Source organism: Haliotis rufescens, unplaced genomic scaffold, assembly GCF_023055435.1.
Source record: "Haliotis rufescens isolate VD_foot unplaced genomic scaffold, xgHalRufe1.0.p SCAF_14, whole genome shotgun sequence".
Classification (NCBI taxonomy): Eukaryota; Metazoa; Mollusca; class Gastropoda; order Lepetellida; family Haliotidae; genus Haliotis; species Haliotis rufescens.
In genome coordinates this window covers 36,879,459-36,899,777 of record NW_025963824.1, presented here as the reverse complement: position 1 = coordinate 36,899,777, position 20,319 = coordinate 36,879,459, and the positions used below count along the sequence as shown (strand labels likewise).

Sequence of the window (20,319 nt, the reverse complement as noted above, 5' to 3'; positions counted from 1 at the left end):
GTCGCCACACTATTCACTCTGTTGCCTAGAAACGTCTTTGTTTCTGCCAGTCTGTATGACACCCATCACCAAGGTATTCAATATGTTCACTGGTAACGTATTTGTTTCTGACAGCCTGTTCGGCCTCCAACGCTGTCACCTTCACCGCGGGAAGTAGCTTAACGTCAGCCCTAGCATCATGGCTTGAACTCTCTAATGTCGAGGTTTCCAACGGAATCGCCAACTTCAACGGCAGCAGTCGGCTTGTAGCCACAGTCACCATGCCAACTGCAACAAGCGCTGACCCTTTGATCATCCGCTTCCGGTATCGTGAATCTGGCGCTGTGTTCGGACGTCGAGTGCTGGTCAGCACAAGTGACTGTAAGAATGGCAGCAGCCTGGTCATTGCTGTGGACAGTTACACCATGACCTTTGAACTGACGTCTTGGTATAACTGGGCAGTCACGTTACCTGTGTCCATGGCGGTAGGTCATTCAAAACTATAAATGTTCAATGTTTCATCCACCCTCAATGTCTCAAGGACTCGCATTTCGGTAAACCTACACTGACCCCTGGATGCACTCCAATGCCCTTGTTTCTCATTCACATTTTAGACTCGTGAAGACCCGGGGTAGAAAAGGTCTTCAGCGACCCATGCTTGCCGTAAAAGGCGAATATGATTGTCGTAAGAGGCGACTAACGGGATCGGGTGGTCAGGCTCGCTGACTTGGTTCATGCATGTCATCGCATCCCAATTGCGTAGATCGATACACATGATGTCAGTCACTGGATTGTCTGGTCCAGACTCGATTATTTACAGACTGCCGTCATATGGCTGGAATATTGCTGAGTGCGGCGCTAAACAACAAAGAAAGAAAGAAACAAACAAACACTAACATTTTACCGAGCAATCAAACGTCGAGATAGTAAAATTTGAATTGGTAAGGGAGGACTTGCCACCGCCAGTTATAATGGACAAGAACATATCCTTTCAATTAAAAGCATTTTTCAGGGCTTTCTTTTGCGTGTCAGTCAGTTTTTCAATGTTGAATTTCTCACAATCTGTCGTAATCAATGGGACTGACCGCCATGTTATTGATATCGTCATCGTTGATATGGTCAACGGGACATTGACGCTGTTTTGTAACTCGCATTCTGATTGGTCCGTTGGACTAAGTAGCGTTGTAAATCAAATTGGTTTTCCTCGCTTTGGACCACTTAAATGTCTAAATGGTTTCATGAGGGTGAATGCTAGTACTGACTCTCTACTGTAGGGCTTCTCCCGTGGCGATTGGAAGACGGTGACGTTATCTCACGCGGGCTATGACATGTTGGCTGTAGTGGAGAGCGACACGCTGAAGTATGCTGCCAAGGTTCACGGTGGGTAGACAGTAGCTAATCACATCAATGGGATTGGAGTGAGTGAGTCAGTGAGTTTCGTTTAACGCCGTTTTTAACAGTATTCAAACTATATCGCGGCGTGTCAGCTTAATGTGGGAGGAACAATGGGATTGGAATTACGTTCTCGTGAAAAGTGAGTGAGTGAGTTGGGATTAACGCCGTTTTTAACAGCATTCAAATTATATCTCGGCGTGTCCGCTTAATGTGGGAGTGAGCCCGAAGTGATGCAGGACACGTTTACCACTTTATTGAAACCCAAGAGCACGGGCATAGTGCTGACAAACCCAGATATATAATAAGGGGGAATTGGGTTTCGAATCCTAGATTTCTGGTGTGCCCAAGGGAGGCAACGCTGCACAGCGATTTGCGGCGCCTGAGACCATTGGACCACCCGTACCCCCCATTCGTGTTTGTTTGTTGTTTTATGCCGCACTCAGCAATATTCCAGCTATAACGTCGGTCTGGACCAGACAATCCAGTGATTGACATCATGAGCATCGATCCACGCAATTGGTATCGATGACATGTATCAACCAAGTCAGCGAGCCTGACCACCCGATCCCGTTAGTTACGACAAGCATAGTCGCCTTTTACGGCAAGCATGGGTGGCTGAAGACCTATTCTCCCCCGGATCTTCACGGGTTCCCCCCTCTCGTGAAAAGGATTTGACTTACAATCGTATGAGAAAATATGCGAGGAAGGATAGACGTGTAGGGTTGTATAAATGCTTTAATGTGGTGATCCACGAGGGGTGAGGTGGACTTACGGTCCCCTGGAAGATAACAGTGTCGCACGAAAGACTGGACATACTTCTGACAATAGGGGAAACGTGTCAAATGAGGCATATATTGTTGACTTCAGTCGATTATCATTGAGAGATTTGTTTTGTTTGTTTCCTGTTTTTCGCCGCACGCAGCAATATAACATCTATATAACGTCGATCTGAAAATAATCGAGTCTGGGCCAGACAATCCAGTGATTGACAGCGTGAGCATCTATCTACATTATTGGGCTATGATGACATGCATCAACCAAGTCTGCGAGCCTGCCCACCCGATCACGTTAGTCGCCTCTTACGATAAGCATGGGTTGTTATTTCAGCGCCACAATCAACCATTATGCAGTGTGGAGTGACATTCGGAACAGACTCCAAGAACGATGCGACCAACAACTTCATTGGGCAGCTTGATCAGGTATATATTTCATGTGTGGTATATCAGGAATATATCCTCTCTATGCAACAATAAAGGAAATAACGTATTTCATGTGTGGCGTATTGGTCAATAATAAAGCCGTTCTATTTGACACTACACGAAAAACTGTATTTCCCGATTTGGAAATGAACACTTATTAGGCATACATTCCAGGACAATGTTCAGATGTCGATTTTTTTAATTGGATTTGATTGTTATGAACTGTGTTGCCCTGGTCCTGTGTGCACTGTGTGAAAGGTTGTGTTTTAGTTGGAAAAAGATTAGAATGTTAACACATTGGTAAAGTCATACTGGGGCTGGAAACATTCAATTTCTGTATTTCATAATGACTATGTCATGTTGTGAAACTGTCTAATTTATATGGGAATATAAAGTAAATGATGCTTGTGTTCCAGGTGTATGTCTGAGCCATAACCGACGTTCCCTAAAATAAATGTGTTCTGTTTCAGTTATCGCTGTACCAGTGTGACCCAGGCAACCTGTATTAATGGATGCTACGGTGGGGGAAACACACAACAATCAACAGACTGTGGTGTCACATTCAACCTGAGACCAACTACGCAATCAAATCGGACACAGCCGTCACTCATATAGAAGACCTCTGTGTTTTTATAACTTGCCCAAGAGATGGAAGTAACTAAGAGAAATGAAAGAGACACATACATGACATTAGAACCTGTCTACGATATAATTTTTACAAGATTCATTCCAATCTTCTGTCAGTTAAACTGCCCGGCAAAGAAATGATACACCCATGTTTGATGGTGACTAAAAAATAAACAAATTGTGGAAATACACCTGGCTGGTGAGTGGACATGCATAATCATCATCTGACAATGTTTGTTTTGTTTGTTTGTTGTTTAGTGTGCTATATTCAACAATATGACTACGGTCTGCAAATCCTCAAGGTCTGGACCAGACAATCCACTGATTGACATCATGAGTATCGATCCACGCAGTTGGGAGCCTGACCACCCGATCCCGTTAGTCGCCTGTTACGACAAGGATAGTCGTCTGTTACGGCAAGCACGGGTTGCTGAAGACCTTTTCTACCCCGATCGTAACGGGTCGGTTCAGTAAAGTTAGTAATTTCTTGGTTATATCCAATATCCGAGTGTATCCTTTCCTCCGCCCGGCAGTTTAGTATCGGATACTTTGCCGATATAAAATGAATCATACGCAACGCCACATTGCTCCAATTTTCGATTGGGTGAGTTATTAGGTAATGTTTGTGAGAGAGGGAAAGCGATTTCCAAGCACAGAACTAAAAAATGACATTATATGATAAAGAGGTTATCACGCTTGTGTGTTTGGGGATGGTAAATATCCTGCATTAGGAATAAACATTGTATTTAGCGAGCCTATATTACCTATATACTGTATACCGAAACTTATCTTGACAGTCTGCATCAATATTATAGTACATACAATTAGTTCATACTCATCTTATAAAGGTTGTTCATGTGGTCGTTGTAAAGTGTATCATATTTTGTTACAAAAATAAAGCTTTTAACATTGTTCACTGTATATGCCCATTGTTGTAGTGTATTCAAATAAATTATATTTCAATTAAATTGTTGGTTTAATGATCCAAATCAAATTAGGGGTTGATTGTCCTTTCTTTGCCACTGTTGAGAGGTAGGCTGTGGACTTCAAGAGAGGAAGAGAGGTCTTTAAAGATGATCCAACATCAAGTTGACCCTCAACTTCCACCAATAAGGAAATATTGAAAAATACAATTGATGCGGACAATCAAAGCCTCGGCACAAGTCACAGTGATCTCTCGTGGGAGAATTGAGAACATTCTTGGGAATGTACTGGGCATGACAAGAGTTTCAGCACGTTGGGGGTTCGGGCTCCTGGTCAGAACACTTCACGTTTATCGTATCTGTCATGAGCATTTACGTCGTATTGATGCAGACCCAGCTTATTTTGCTAAGCGATTTGTAACCATGAATGTGTTTTGGTGGGAATCTGAAGAGTCAAGGCAGAGGAAACATCAAACGCCTCGTCCAAAGAAGGAAATGTGTTTCAAAGCACTGGATCACCGTCATGTAGCTGGAATATTGCTGAGTGCGGCGTTAAACAACAAACAGAATCAAAGCAGTGGACATATAGAATCTCAGCCTCGACTTTTTCCACTTTAATCGAGTGTTGATATATTTGATATCAAAACACACGAGGGTGAGATCTTATTTAGCATCCAACATCATTCTTCCAACTTTTTCAGTTTGTAGATAGAGAATCTCAACCGAGTGTCTTTTGATATCAAATATATCAACACGATTTGATAAAAGCGGAAAGCCAGTGGGAGCCAGTTTTGGATGATAAAACATCAAAGATCTCCAAAGTCTGTTTGTTTGTTGTTTAAAGCCGCCCTCGACACTATTCCAACTATATGACGGCGATCTGTAAATAATCGAGTCTGGACCAGACAATCCAGTGATTAATACCATGAGCATCGATCCATGCAATTGGGATCGATGACATGCATCGACCAAGTCAGCAAGTCTGACCACCCGATCCCGTAAGTCGCATCTTACAACAAGCATGGGTTGCTGAAGACCAATTATAACCTGGAATCTTAAGTCTTGACAAGGAAACCAAGGAGTGATGTAATGAGTACTGTCATATGACGCGGGGTACAATGACCTGCCATCAATCAAGTCACCAAACCTGACAGTCCCATGAAATTTAGTGCCTCTCAACGTAACGATACAACTATTATGAGATATGAGGTGTATGTGTGTGTGTGTGTGCGTGCGTGCGTGTTTGCAAGTCTCTGATCCCTGAAGTCGCCTCTTAAGACCAGCATAGGAAGCAGGGGACCAATTCTAACGCGAATCCTCACCATTTAGTAGCCTCTCACAACAAGCAATAGCTTGGACTACCCCGGTAATATCAAGTAAGCTCTCGTCTGCTGTCTCAAGGAAAAAACAACAACCCAGGGATGAAATAAATACAGTTTAATTACTGTCATGAAAATCCCAAAGCTGAATCCAGAAATGTTGCAAAGTTTTCAGGTTTACCAGGGGGGAGTGGTTTCAACGTGGAGAAGTCACACGATTGTAGTTTCTCACACAATGAGCTGAAGCAAAGAATTAAAGTTATACAGAGCTCTTTATAAACATAACATAAAATACTCACAATAAGGCTTAGCAAAATAAAAGAATTGGTTCTCTGGCAATGGTTTTTGAAAATATAGTGCAGGCGGGCATTGTTTTTCTTCTTTGCTTGTTGAAACTAGTATGTTACCAAAAAACCAGTTGTGTACCATCAACCTGGGAAAGCAAAACAAACTCCTATTGCCACAATGACCATAACACGTGATGTAGCACTAAGCATGTAAAGGGAAGTAACTGTGTGCTATAGGGATCGAACTGTTTTCAAGTATTAGGATTATTTTATTATTTTGAAAATGGATTTATAAATGAAACGTGCGACAGACTTTATGATGATGCCAGTGGTCCCTGACAACCAAGACTATTATTTTTTATAGCCTAATTCCTAATGACTCAAATAATTTTAGTTGCTTGTGTACAGCAAATACAGAACAAAATATATAAAAAAAACATGAGTTTATTGACACTGTATGATTAGCTAACGTAGCCCCTCAGTATGTCGTTGTCAGGTAGCCTAGTGGTTAAAGTGTTTGCTCGTCACACCGAAGACCCGGGTTCGATACCCCACATCGGTAGAATCAAAGACCCATGTGGGGTATGAGGAATCTATAGTTTTGGTGGGTTAACAAGTTTGATTGGTTGGTTGGTTTGTTGTTTCACCACACTCAGCAATGTTCCAGCTATATGGCGGCGGTCTGTAAATAATCGAATTTGGACCAGTCAATTCAGTGATTGATATCATGAGCATCAATCCACACAATTGGGATCGATGACATGCATCAACCAAATCAGCCAGCCTGACCACCCGATCCCGTTAGTCACCTCTTACGACAAGCATAGTCGCCTTTTACAGCAAGCATGGGTTACTGATGACCTATTCTACGCCGGATCTTTACGGGTCTAACAAGTTGAAGCTGGCTTCGATTGCTGTATTGTTCATAAGCATTGGCCAAACAGTTTTAGTTGCGTTATTCAACTGTGACACGTTGGATTAGTCAGACATTGATGACATGGATGATATCATGCAAGATTGGAAATGGATGATGCAGTGGAAGAGAATGAAGAAATGAGTGAGTGAGTGAGTGGGTATGGTTTTACGCCGCTTTTAGCAATATTCCAGCAATATCACAGCGGGGGACACCAGAAATGGGCTTCACACATTGTACCCATGTCGGGAATTGAACACGGGTCTTCGGCGTGACGTGCGAAAGCTTTAACCACAAGGCTACCCAACCGCCCCGAATGAAGAAATGAATGATGTTATATCTCAAATAGGTGATGCAATGGAACGAATATTCATTTGGAAGAAATAAATTTGTCGCAGTCAATGTACATATATGGTGTTGGTGATAGCGAGACGATGTTATTACTAACAATGTGACAGAACAGACAACTCACCTGCAGGTGTGACAGAACAGACAACTCACCTGCAGGTGTGACGGAACAGACAACTCGCCTGCAGGTGTGACGGAACACACAGCTCACCTGCAGGTGTGACGGAACAGACAACTCACCTGCAGGAGTACCAGAACAGACAATTCACCTGCAGGAGTAACGGAACAGACAACTCACCTGCAGGTTTGATGGAACAGACAATTCACCTGCAGGTGTAACAACAAACAACTCACCTGCAGGTGTAATGGAACAGACAACTCACCTGCAGGTGTGACGGAACAAACAACTCACCTGCAGGTGTAACGGAACAGACAACTCACCTGCAGGTGTGACGGAACAGACAACTCACCTGCAGGTGTGACGGAACAGACAACTCACCCGCAGGTGTAATGGAACAGACAACTCACCTGCAGGTGCAATAGTACAGGTGTCCGTCCATGGCCAGCTGATGTGCCAGCTCTATCTGGTGGTTTCCCTGCAACTCCTCATTGATGACCACAAGCAGGGGCTTCCCTGCCCCCAGGACGTCCAGGACACTCCCCGCACCTGCCCCACAAATATAAGTGAGTGAGTGAGTGAGATGGTTTTATGCCACTTTTAGTAATATTCCAGCAATGACAAGACAGGGGACACAAGAAAAGTGCTTCATTCACTGATAGTATGGCCACCACAGACTTCCAATGGGCAAAGGTTTATTTTATCTAAAACGGCACCGCATCATAACAGCACCCACCCCTTCCTATAAAAACAAGCATTAAATACTCATATCCCTGGCCAATATTACATGTCCGGTTGTGTGCAAGGCATTAGCCCCTGTGAACTATGTTCACTGAACCTTTTTGTAAATGGCTTAATTGCAAACACTAAAATAGTTATTACTGGTGTTGTTTTGCCATCTGCAGTTTATGTCAGAATACGTAACTGTTTTTGTAATGAGTTGTGGTAGTAAGGGAGTTCTTACTTAGAGTTAATGAGAGCAGGGGTCACCATGAGGTGTACTGAGAAGTACAGCACCAATCATCTGATGATCTGAGTAGTAGACTAGAGTCTGGAATGCTACAGCACTGGCATGATCAGTAAACAACAAGTCCAGTGTAAGTCCAAGACAGTGAGCTGGAGAGTGAATGAGTTGAGTCATTTTCCGCACATTAAAGAAATCTTCAAGTTTCAGGTTTTTTTCATGTTGCTACCATAAACTGCAATGAAGTATGCTGGTTCGGGTGCCACTTGTAAATTGTGTTTTCACAATAATTCACCATGGACCTTGTCTAAGTTCCTTTGTCAGTTTACCACTACAGCTATGCCAAGTTTGGTTGAGATACCGTATTTTCTTGATTATAGTGCGCACTTTTTTTCCAAAAAATACAGCTTAGTAGAAGGGGTTGTGCATTATACACGCAATAATGAGTTTTGATGTTTTTTCCCCTCAACGGAAAGACATTACCGTGAGCATGTAACACCGGAAATACCATGTCAACAAATCCATACTGAAGTATGCAAATTAATCAAGTAATTACACTGTCTGGTTATAAAAAGTGTTCTTTCTATATCTAGATATAATTATGTTTGTAATTTATTTCATAAATTTTATTAAAAATTCCTTTAAATATTGTTTTAATTAATTTCGGCGAAATAGTGTGTGAAGCGATCGGAAAATCGCACAACTTACTGTTATTAACAGCAACCACGGTCAGATTACCGCTACTGATGCCTTGAAACGAACTTTAGTTGACAGAGAATGGCTACATATATCATAAATGCCATACTTTAACTCGTTGAAAGTCATATTTGTTATAGTTTGACGATTCTATGACAACACGTAGTTCTCGCGATCACGTGCGCGGAAGCCTCGACGGTGACTGGTCAAACTGGTTCGATGTGAAAAATAATAACCAGCAATAGCGATCAGCTGTATCGCTTAGGGTTATAATTATTTTAATTGTATTTAGTGAAAGCTGCAACTACAATAACAAGATATTGGAATATATTATTCCTGATAAAAAAAATAGTTTCAGATACAATTTTTGCCGATTCCATGCATTAAAATCCGGTAAAGTTATATCATTGGGTGTGTCTTGACCAAATCACCAATAGATTCCAGGAAAATGTGTGAACAGCTGATTGCTGTTTCCGGCTTAGTTTACGAGAAAATACACAAGGTAATCTTAATCACTGGATGTAAAACAATCCCTAGCAGAACAAAAAATAAAATTTAAATGGTAAATCAACATGTCTTGGGATTTTTTTATCTCTAATTTCAAATTTGTACTGACCAAGTTTCTCATCAGCCGTCCATTACGGTGTAATTTTTTTCTGCACATATTTTCGAAAAAAAAATTAAAAAATACTGAATCTGCTAGAGGGGTCTGCACATTATATTCGTGTGTGCACTATAGTGACTATACTCAAGAAAATATGGTATATCTCATGGTTCTTGAGTTCGTCTCCAGAAAAAAAAGCTGATGGACAGACGGACGAACGGATGGATAGCACCCATTCCTATATCCCCCTTCCATCCCCGTGGGGGATTATCATCCATACCTGCATGACTTATGACAAGGGAAGCTCCTTGAATGTCCTCAGCAATGGAGTTTTTGTAGTCGAAATGTTCCACTGTAAAATCATCCACTTCGCTGTCTTCAATATCAAAATCTATTCTTCCAGTCTGCAATGTCAGCTTGTTGTAACCAAGTGTCTTGAATATCTGAAAATCAGAGTGAGTGAGTGAGTGAGTGAGTGAGTGAGTTTTTTATGCCATTTTGAACAGTATTTCAGTTATATTTACAATAATGCAGAGATCCAGATAACTTTTGAGCAATTGAGTTTTTACTCTAGGGTTTCGATTTTAATTGGGTTATTATATTTTTCATTGGATAACCAACATTTTTTCACACATCTATTCATCACTCCATTGGGTTTTTCTCCAAATTATTTAACATTTTAAGATTTAAAAAAAATGACATAATGTGTTAGATGTATATAACTGTTCTAAATATATAGGCTTGACTCAGAAAGTAAATTAGCTCATAGTTGTGTATCGGATATTAGCTCCTTTTAACCCATGCTGAAAGAGTTTCAATGGGTATTTTTATACATTGGAGTTTTTTGTTTCACTTCATGCTGGCTAAAGTATGCATACATATTCAGTGCCTGTCACATTAATGTTTTGCATATATACTAATCAAAGCTTGCTAAGGATCAGCACTTTGTGAAATTGCATGCATTTGTTGAAATAGGCTAGGACAATATTGCGTGAAGACATGATCAGTGAACAAACGTTTCCTTGTCATGTGCCACACAATGCCAACAAACAACATGTGACCATTAATCAGACAGATCACCCGTTAAAATGACAGTATCTGACCAAAACTGAAACGAAAAAACGTAAAACAAATCACAAATCAAACTCATTGTCCATAAAACAGCTCTCAGTAGCATGTATTTAATTGTGCTGTATCGTGCTCCCAGTTAGTGTCCGGACGTTGCCAAGGGAAGATTGTTCTACTCTTCAGTAAGAACACTGATGAGTTCCTGTGAAATTGTGTTAACACTAAGGAGAGTAAAAATGACCCAAGCAGCATTAGACAAGTTCATTCCTTTGTCAGTCTGAGAGTAGTGAAAATCAAGGGAGACAAGTTGTTTTCCCCTGAAATCTAGTTGTTTTACATAAACTACCAGTTCAAGATAAGCTGCAGACTACAGTCAAGTCTCATTAATCCGACACTCGGCTTTATCAGACACAAATGATGGGAACCGATTGATTCAGTGCTATTTAGTCCCGTTAATCCGACATTCTCGCACTCCGACTCCGACACACCTAATTTGCAGCGAATTACCGAAATCCCTCATTAATCAGTCTCGTTAATCCGACACAGTGGTCAGCGTACTCTGTGGTCATCTGCCATCTGAATGAATGATTAAACAACATAACAATATAAGCATTCCGTTTTTAATGATTTTATTACAAGGTACACACGGTTATTATCTATCGTGAAGACGTCTGATTTTCGATCACAAATCACTTAATTTCGTTAATCTGACATACTCGTTACTCCGACACAATCATGTGCAACCAGCGATGTCGGATTAACGAGACTTGACTGTACTTAGATTTCACCGCTGGTGTCGACCCCTGCCTAGGGCTAAAGGATCATGAAGACAACATTGACAGTAGAGGTCAGTGACTGAGCGGAGAGTGAGCCGGAGACAGCAAGTCGGCAGACAGGTAAACTGCAGCCTGCCACTACATCATGATAGCTGTGTTAAAAAAATTGCAGTCTTGCCATGGAATTACCCTCAAATTGGCCAGTATTAAGCTTTGACCGGTATAGGGCTGGGACGTGTAACTCGTAGTGGGTATATGCGTGGGTTCTGAGTTGGTCAATTACAAATTATCGAGGCAAGCCGAAATCCGAAAATGCTTTCACTGCATGGATACTTTTTTTAGTATAAAACTATAACCATCTGGGGTATTTCCAAATGACGACATCCGATGAGCTCCGCTGTTCTTTTTGTCTGCTTGTTTAGGCTGAAGAAATTAATTAACATGCTCCCTTTGTCAAAATCTGTATAGATCACAGTTAACCAATCAGTGTTTATGCAAAAATGCGTAAAACAAATATTGCCTCCAGCCTCCAAGTTTATTTAGCTGTCCTTGCAGACGGTAGCCCAGTCTCTGGTCACACTCAGTTGCATTGCGTATCATCCGGGTACTCACGGGGGAAAAAACAATAACAAAGGCAACAACCAGTCCGGGGAATTGCGTTAGATCAGTGCCCCTTTAAACATCAAAATGTTTGGAATTTGTTATCATAATAATAGAGATGGAAATGTTTTTCAGTCAATTTGTAAAATAACTGAATATTTAGACGTTTAATAAATATGTTACACATTTTGACAGTAAAATAATATACACACTATAAAAAAAGCAATGCTCAGTTGAAATATTTACTTTATGTTGCAAGTCAAAATAGTGTAAACGAAAAGCGCAAAATTACCAAGCAAGTGACTTATCAAAACTTCCTCACCATTACAGATGCTACCCACAAAGATACCTACATTTCCTGGTCAATTACAAATTGACGGTATTACGGTCAATTACAAATTGACGGTAATATATACACGCTTACAAAGGAAAAGACCTGTGAAAACAACGTCTATCGCGCATTGAAGAATTTCCCAACCAAGACGTAGAGAAACAAGAACGAACCGGTTCAAATGAAGGAAAACAAAATGCAAATATCATAATTACAACCTACCAAATTTATGTGTATAAATTTTAGGCAGCTTCCTTGTTCGAGGAATGTATCCGTGAATATCCACACAAAGGAACAATATCCCACTCGTCTGCAGATGTACAAAGAAACTTATTCGATGTCACGTGTCTCAGTAACAATCAAATATTTTAAAAGATGTATGTCGTTTCGGTATATTATAACCCGTGTTCGTTTCTCAACTGATCACTTGGATTGTTTCAGGTGTTTTACATAGGTGTCAAGTCTCAATGGTCGGCTGAGAAAGCCCACGTGACAACTATTTTCATAACGTTCACGGTTCCTAAAAAATCCATTGAGTGATAGATAACAATGATCAATCAATCAACGTATTATAAGTTAACCCTTTGAACAAAGTATGTTGTTTTTACATCGGCACTTCACGCCATGGTATGAGTGTATTCCCTTTGCTTTAGTAAACCTAGACATGTAAACACTCACTCTTGACATATCCACTGTGCAAGATAACAGTGATTAATCAATCAACGTATTTTCTGTTAATCCTTTGATGACTAGGAACGTTCCGTTGATTTACAAAAAAATAAATCAACTGATCATTCATCTCTTGCTGGGCTGCCACGTGCATATTACATAACACACATTTCACCTCACTTCAAACTTGGATTTAGATTGAATAATTACCCCAGACACAATAAATGCCAAATGGGAACCTTTGTCAGGTAATCTAAGTGGTGCTACCACTAATTGTACCTGTAATAAATTCATTAACTGAGCATCAAGTGAATGACATATACACAAGTGAAGGGTTATACGAGAAAACGTGGATGTCAACAAGGGAGTAGTAATCGTATTATCGAGGCAAGCCGAAATCCGAAAATGCTTTCACTGCATGGATACTTTTTTTAGTATAAAACTATAACCATCTGGGGTATTTCCAAATGACGACATCCGATGAGCTCCGCTGTTCTTTTTGTCTGCTTGTTTAGGCTGAAGAAATTAATTAACATGCTCCCTTTGTCAAAATCTGTATAGATCACAGTTAACCAATCAGTGTTTATGCAAAAATGCGTAAAACAAATATTGCCTCCAGCCTCCAAGTTTATTTAGCTGTCCTTGCAGACGGTAGCCCAGTCTCTGGTCACACTCAGTTGCATTGCGTATCATCCGGGTACTCACGGGGGAAAAAACAATAACAAAGGCAACAACCAGTCCGGGGAATTGCGTTAGATCAGTGCCCCTTTAAACATCAATATGTTTGGAATTCGTTATCATAATAATAGAGATGGAAATGTTTTTCAGTCAATTTGTAAAATAACCGAATATTTAGACGTTTAATAAATATGTTACACATTTTGACAGTAAAATAATATACACACTATAAAAAAAGCAATGCTCAGTTGAAATATTTACTTTATGTTGCAAGTCAAAATAGTGTAAACGAAAAGCGCAAAATTACCAAGCAAGTGACTTATCAAAACTTCGTCACCATTACAGATGCTACCCACAAAGATACCTACATTTCCTTATTATCTCGAAAACTGTATTTCATTTTGTTGATCAATGTGACCATACGCCCTTATTACTACCGGTATCCATAAAAGTGACTAATGCGCTTCATTCGTCACCACTCGCCCCTTTCCGTAACCTGTAAGAAGACTAGTCCCCCTTTCGATGAATGTTATGTGCGAAATTACGACAAACCAATCAAAATGCGCGTATGATTTCGAGTTCTTTGTCAAATAATCCCTCAGAAATAATTTTTGATTTAACATATGTCTTGCACCTAAAAATATACCCAAGACACAGTTAAATGTGTTTAATCATACTGTATAATTCAGCACGTCCCAATGTGCTTTAAATTACATCTGAAATATATATAATATATGGGGAAATATATGTGAAACATTACGCAACGAGTTGACAATTGTTTAGGTATGCCCGTTTGCGCTAAGACGGAACCCAGTCGCAAAAATGGCCATGAGAGGGGCACGAGTCGCTATTCGGCTTGTCCCGGAATAACACGAGTTGGTCACGAATGTAATGCGCTTACGAATGGCGCAGCAGAGGTCGCGAACTAGTCTAGATTTCTGCTATACATCCGGGTACTCACTGGGAAAAAACAATAACAAAGCCAACAACCAGTCCCGGGGAATTGCGTTAGATCAGTGCCCCTTTAAGTCCAGAAATGCAACAAAATTTTGGAGACGAGTTTGCAAACATAATTAATCAGGGAACTTTTCATTGCCTTTGCCCATGAACAAAGCTTATTTGGCCTTGTTTTGTAATTTGACATCAGCACCAACCTTGCAAAGGCGCCTCGATGATGTTGTCTTTGTGAGTGCATGAAACGTTGTTGTTCCAACTGTTACAAACACTGTTTTCGACATGTTTGCCAACAAAACAGAGCCCAACACGCGGACATACTAGTAGCTATAAAGCTGCTTTCTTTATACGCGTGTGAGGTGTGAATATAAATAAAAAACTATCTTTAGACTTATTTGAAATTATTTGAAAATATTGTTTACAAAATTTGAATTTTTATTCAATTGTTATGACTGAGATTAAACAATATCTGATTAAATGAGATGTTTCATGATTTTTGGTTATAATAAGTTGTGTAGGATATGGATTTGGATCGAAAGTGCGGGACTAATGTTTTGAGCTATTAAACTGAAATTATTGTTTAAATAACTAGTAACAGTTGATTCATAACAAATATACCCAAACATAATTCACAAGTGATTATCCATTGAGCCAAAAATAGTTTGCTGTGTAAAAATGTTATCGAAAATTGACCAATGAACAGCATTCGAAATATTCCATGCGTTGCAAAGATGGCTGTCAGTTTATCGAAAGAACAGAAGAAAACAACATAAAATATTTTGTCCCAAGTAAGTCTTTTTACCCGTCTTAAATTGTAACTTGTTTCATCCGCGGGTAATATTTGTGTTTATGATCACTAATTAGCTGTTTCTGCATCAGGCGAATGGATCACAGTTAGAAAATGGCAAGATTGAATACGGCGCACCCACCCAAATCACGTTAACGTAAATCCACAAAAATACTGGGCCCAAATACTGTTGAGTCCACTTTTAGAATTCATACGGTAGTAAACAACGACGTCTATTGCATCCCAGTTGGATTGTAATATGCATCCAGTATGACATTGCGACTGCAGTGTTTGAAAGTTGGGTGCACTCACACGGAAACGTGCATCTGTTATCACACACACAAGAACACATCCTCTGTGAAAAGAAGGATCACCATCCCACCCGGTGCTTCACCAGCTGGTACTAGTCACTGTTGCCGCACTGACACTCTGATATATCGCAAAACCATTAAGCAGTCAGTTCAGCTCTGTGTCCAAACCCAATGCCCCCATGTGGACCTGCGGTAGAATATGTCCCCAGTAGGGCTGGGAAGGTTATCTCGGGACACTCAGGTCGGGTGGGTCCTGTGTAGGACCTGGGTACCCACAGGACTATCTGGACCCGTTGTTAGTCATGTGATATATTGTTTGATGGCAAAAACTCACTATAGCTTACTGGTTACACTACATGTCACTAATCATGCTAATGTTCACATTTCTTTCTGACGATACACACATTCTATGAGATTACCCGAACTCTATCCTTAGCCCTTGGTTCCCGTTTACGATCATTAGGGTTAGGTACCTGTTTAGTGGCTGGTATAGATTCTATATTGCGGCTCCTTATATTCTTCACATGAAAACGTCGAGCAAAAAGGGATGAAAAGGTTTAGTGTCAAATATTTTGGTTCCTGGAAACTGTCCTTGAACATTTATACAAGCCTTTTCATCCGCTACATTTAGGCCTATTCAGTACTAATTCAAAAGCTAGATTCATCCTTTTGTCATCACTAGCCATGCTCATGCCTCCATCTGACGCCTGGATCCGTTTTCAGTTCGCGCCATATCGGCTCATTTCTCACCACTCGGTATCTTGTAGATTACGGAATCAGACGAGTGTGCCATATGGGATTGGGATCATTCGTATGTGTCCGTAGACTAAAGTCACGAGACAGGCCTCAAAGTTGCGACTAAAACTGTCGCCATGCGACCTAAATTTCAATTTGTCTACTGACTAAATTTCAGAGGTCGCCAATGACAACCTTGAAAAATATCTTGTGGCAACTAAATTCTGTTGCTTCACATACGCAAACACAAACATAAATAATTTGATTGACATTTACGATGCCATTTTCTTGATTGTGTTTTCACAGTTGCAATGGAACACATATATACCATACTCATCGTCTGTTTCATTGACATTCCGATAGCTCAGTGAATTATTATGAGGGATTCGGTTATCCAAACTCTTTCAACACCATAGGCTGGTACATCAGCCAAGAAGCCCAGAGTCCCCAATTTCATTCAATATTGTTTACATTTATTTTGGCGAAATCGTATGTGAAGTGATCAGTAGATCGCACAGCTAACTGTTATTTTAACTGTAACCACGGTCAGATTACGCCTTAAAACAAACTTTAGTTGCCAGAGAATGAATACATATATTATAAATGCCATACTTTGACATGTCAAAAAACATATTATTTATAACTATTATATGGCAACATAATGTTTTCGCAATCGAAATACATGCAGCATGGGAAGTCCCTACAGTGACTGGTCAAATTGTTCCATGCGTAAGATAGATATCAATCGTGTTTTCTGGACAAAAAACGTATTGTCACACATCCTTGGAATATTGTAGTGCAGCAGGGCGTGGAGTCATCCCACAGTTAACATCCTTACCCAGCTTGCTGACGGGGTTAACCTCTTTGGTCATGTGGACAAGGCGTCCGACCTCTGATCAGAAGGTCCGTGGTTGGAATCCCATCACAAGACTGGGACATTTTATGGCCGGTACATTGGCGCCCAACGTTGGGCTTAGCACGTTCATATTAAATTTGATCAAAATAAGCCTCAGTACCCTACTATGCGGCCCGGGACGTGCCTTCTGTTGACGAGGGAGTATGTAGCAGGGGGTGGAGTCATCCCACAGATGACATCCTTACCCTATCAGCTTGCTGACGGGGTTAACCTCTTTGGTCATGTGGACAAGGCGTCCGGCCTCTGATCAGAAGGTCCGTGGTTTGAATCCCATCACGGGACTCGGAAATTTTATGGCCGCTACAGTAGTAGTCACAACTTTGCATTTTGTAGCCTTTGATTGTAGATATAATTAATTAAAATGCCTACAGACAATGACGGACAGACAAAGATGCTTTATTGGCTTCCACGTTGATGCAGCAGTTAAGTTGGCTGTTTCAGTCAGAGAAGGTTTATTGTGACTTGATAACCCCTGATTGACCAATAAGCATCATTGGAGTAGAGTAATTTCCAAATTCATGGTAGAAGGGTCATTTGTTTGCAGAAAGACATTGTCGCTCATGTAAATTATTATAGTCATAAAACATTTATGAATAGTACATTTATTAGCATATGTTCCTCCAATAATTCATTCCACAAAAATAGATGTGTGATGCCAATTCCTGACAGCAGTCCCCCGCTGTGATATTGCTGGAATATTGCTAAAAGTGGCGTAAAAGCATACTCACTCACTCACTTCACCTGGCAGCAGTTATCTGAGATTAAGGTTATGATGTGTCATGGTCCTGTTATATAGGCCAGAAAATACAATCAGCTATACATACATTCTACCATAGTTCTGTGACAACATACCCAATATAATGACACAACAATCATTAGAAATTAATCTAAGGTATACATGTACCAGGAAAAATATATTCTATTTCTTGTTACATTATTTGCTGCTTTTCTTGTGCATACAGTTTGAAATTAACCAATCAGCGTTTGCGACATGATTCCTTCTGTTGGTCTTGCTATTTCAAACGTGAAATAAATATTTTGACATAGAATGATGCAATAACAAGTACCGCTTATTACAAGTGTTAAAGTATGCCATTTAAATTATGATATATGTATCCATAGTCTGACAACTGAGGTTCGTTTGAGGCATCATCAGGGGTTATGTGATCCAGGTTGCTGTAAACAACTGTGAGTTGGTGCGATCTGCCGACCAGTTTAAGACCTCAGATCTCCCCTTAATTTTAAACTTTTGATTTACTCTCACTCTCACTCACTCACTCACTCACTCACTCACTCACTCACTCGGGGACACGGGTGGCTCAGTTGTCTAAGGTGCTGTGATTCGCTGTGCAGAGTTGCGTCCCTTGGGCATGCCAGAAACCTATGATTGTGGGTTCGAATCTCAGTTCACCCCGATTATGTTTCTAGGTTTGTCAGCACCATACCCGTGCTCGTGGGTTTCACCGAAGTGGTAAACGTCTGAGACCTTTTTCTCCCACATTAAGCTGACACGCCGTGATATAACTGGAATACTGTTAAAAGCGGCGTTAAACCCATCTCACTCACTCACTCACTCACTCACTCACTCACTCACTAGGGTTAGAAATTGGCACTCGTCCTATAGTCCTTGAGAAACTGCCCAATAGTAAAGGTATCCTAAGGACTAGTAGAAATTTGATATTTTTCAAGGTTTTGCTATATAGTCATTATAAGGACTAGTGGACTGAAACTGTTAGTTTCTACCGCTGCTACCTCACTCACTCACTCACTCACTCACTCACACTCACTCACTCACCCACCCACCCACCCACCCACCCACCCACTCACTCACTCACTCACCCACCCACCCACCCACCCACTCACTCACTCACTCACTCACTCACTCACTCACTCACTCACTCACTCACTCACTCACTCACTCACTCACTCACTCACTCACTGCAATGTGTGTTTCAGCATCTGCAGCCAGCAACGCAAGAGATGGAGGACCGTCTCCTCTCTCTCGGACCCGGGGCCAGCGAGACGAGTGGTATGGCCTGGCAGACTCCAGTCCCTCTGCCCGTCGCCATTAAGGAGGTACATTAATATGTGGTTCTTGAGACATAGCCAAACCTCTAAAGACAGCCTGTCACTGAATTCGTTGGATGTCGCTGATGTGACATCAATATTGATTTTGGAATTTGTTCTATCTGATCGAGTTACAAGAAAGGCCTAAAACTTGCTGTACATTGCTCTGTCTCCATTGAAATGTTCAAGGCATCAAAAGAAACTGCATATGATTTTATCATGTGTACAGTTTTATTTGGAGCCTTGTTATGATTAGTTTCTCAACATCCTGAGGACACGTGTGATGTTGTCACTTCCACCCTGATGACAAATGTGGTATTATCACTTTGACATTCCAAGACACAAACATAAATAATTTGGGTGACATTTGCAACGCCATTTTCTCGATCGCCAGTGTTTTCACGGTCGCAATGGAATGCAATTACCTAACTTTCCCATAGCTCAATGCAGCATTACGAGGGATTCGGTTACGTAAACTCTTTCAACATCGACCAAGAAGCCTCGAGTCCTGACACCGTAGGCCGGTAAACCGGCCAAGCCGTAGTCCTGTCAAAATAGTATATGTAAGTTTATGAACATACCTATCACATCATGCATTTATTAAATCTATCACATTTCACAATGTCTGAAAAACATATTCCATTCCAATTTATAATTTTTTCTCGATAGATTAAAAATTCTTACACACCTGTGGGTGAGAAACCCATTTGAGATAACTGGTTTCAAACATATGAGTGAGATCGAATTCCAGGCCAGTGATTGGCTACTCCATGGTGATGACCTGAGGTCAGATTATGACGGACTACTTTCCAGATCGTAAGTCATTGACAAGTTGCTCGTGCTTCAGTTAAATGTCCACCTACGTCAGTGTTGAACGTAATGGTTTTAAAAATGTAAACAGATATATTCCCGTGTTATGGGTTTTCGGGCGCTTAAGAAACATTCGCTTATCACAAGAACCGTAAAACATCTCATTCACTTATCAAAGACAGTTTTATCTAAAAGTCGAGCCATCATCTGAGTCTTTACAATGTCTGTTGACACCACAACCCCAA

General features: G+C 40.7%; 3 protein-coding genes across 6 annotated transcripts in view; 2 read left to right on the top strand and 1 right to left on the bottom strand.

Annotated features, from left to right (window-relative positions):
• The window catches only part of LOC124113204 (SCO-spondin-like), a 78,139-nt gene extending 73,971 nt beyond the window's left edge, over window positions 1-4,168 (top strand). For all 3 annotated transcript variants that reach the window (XM_048395387.1, XM_048395385.1, XM_048395386.1), the window contains 4 exons: window positions 115-464; window positions 1,254-1,359; window positions 2,482-2,573; window positions 3,044-4,168. In XM_048395387.1, coding sequence (XP_048251344.1) covers window positions 115-464; window positions 1,254-1,359; window positions 2,482-2,573; window positions 3,044-3,082 — 587 coding nt within the window. In that variant the 3' untranslated portion in view covers window positions 3,083-4,168. The remainder of the gene's footprint in view (window positions 1-114; window positions 465-1,253; window positions 1,360-2,481; window positions 2,574-3,043) is intronic.
• Window positions 4,169-5,545: 1,377 nt separating this feature from the next.
• On the bottom strand, window positions 5,546-14,777 carry LOC124113203 (UDP-N-acetylglucosamine transferase subunit ALG13 homolog). The gene is made up of 4 exons (XM_046473475.2): window positions 14,649-14,777; window positions 9,653-9,815; window positions 7,519-7,657; window positions 5,546-5,682 (listed from the first exon to the last, which is right to left on the bottom strand). Exons 1-4 carry the CDS (start codon window positions 14,730-14,732, stop codon window positions 5,571-5,573), a joined length of 498 nt encoding a protein of 165 aa, XP_046329431.2. The 5' UTR covers window positions 14,733-14,777; the 3' UTR covers window positions 5,546-5,570.
• A 386-nt stretch (window positions 14,778-15,163) lies between these two features.
• LOC124113202 (E3 ubiquitin-protein ligase arkadia-like) overlaps window positions 15,164-20,319 on the top strand; it is a 28,649-nt gene continuing 23,493 nt past the window's right edge. For both annotated transcript variants that reach the window (XM_046473474.2, XM_048395391.1), the window contains exons 1-2: window positions 15,164-15,236; window positions 19,154-19,273. In XM_046473474.2, coding sequence (XP_046329430.1) covers window positions 19,178-19,273 — 96 coding nt within the window. In that variant the 5' untranslated portion in view covers window positions 15,164-15,236; window positions 19,154-19,177. The remainder of the gene's footprint in view (window positions 15,237-19,153; window positions 19,274-20,319) is intronic.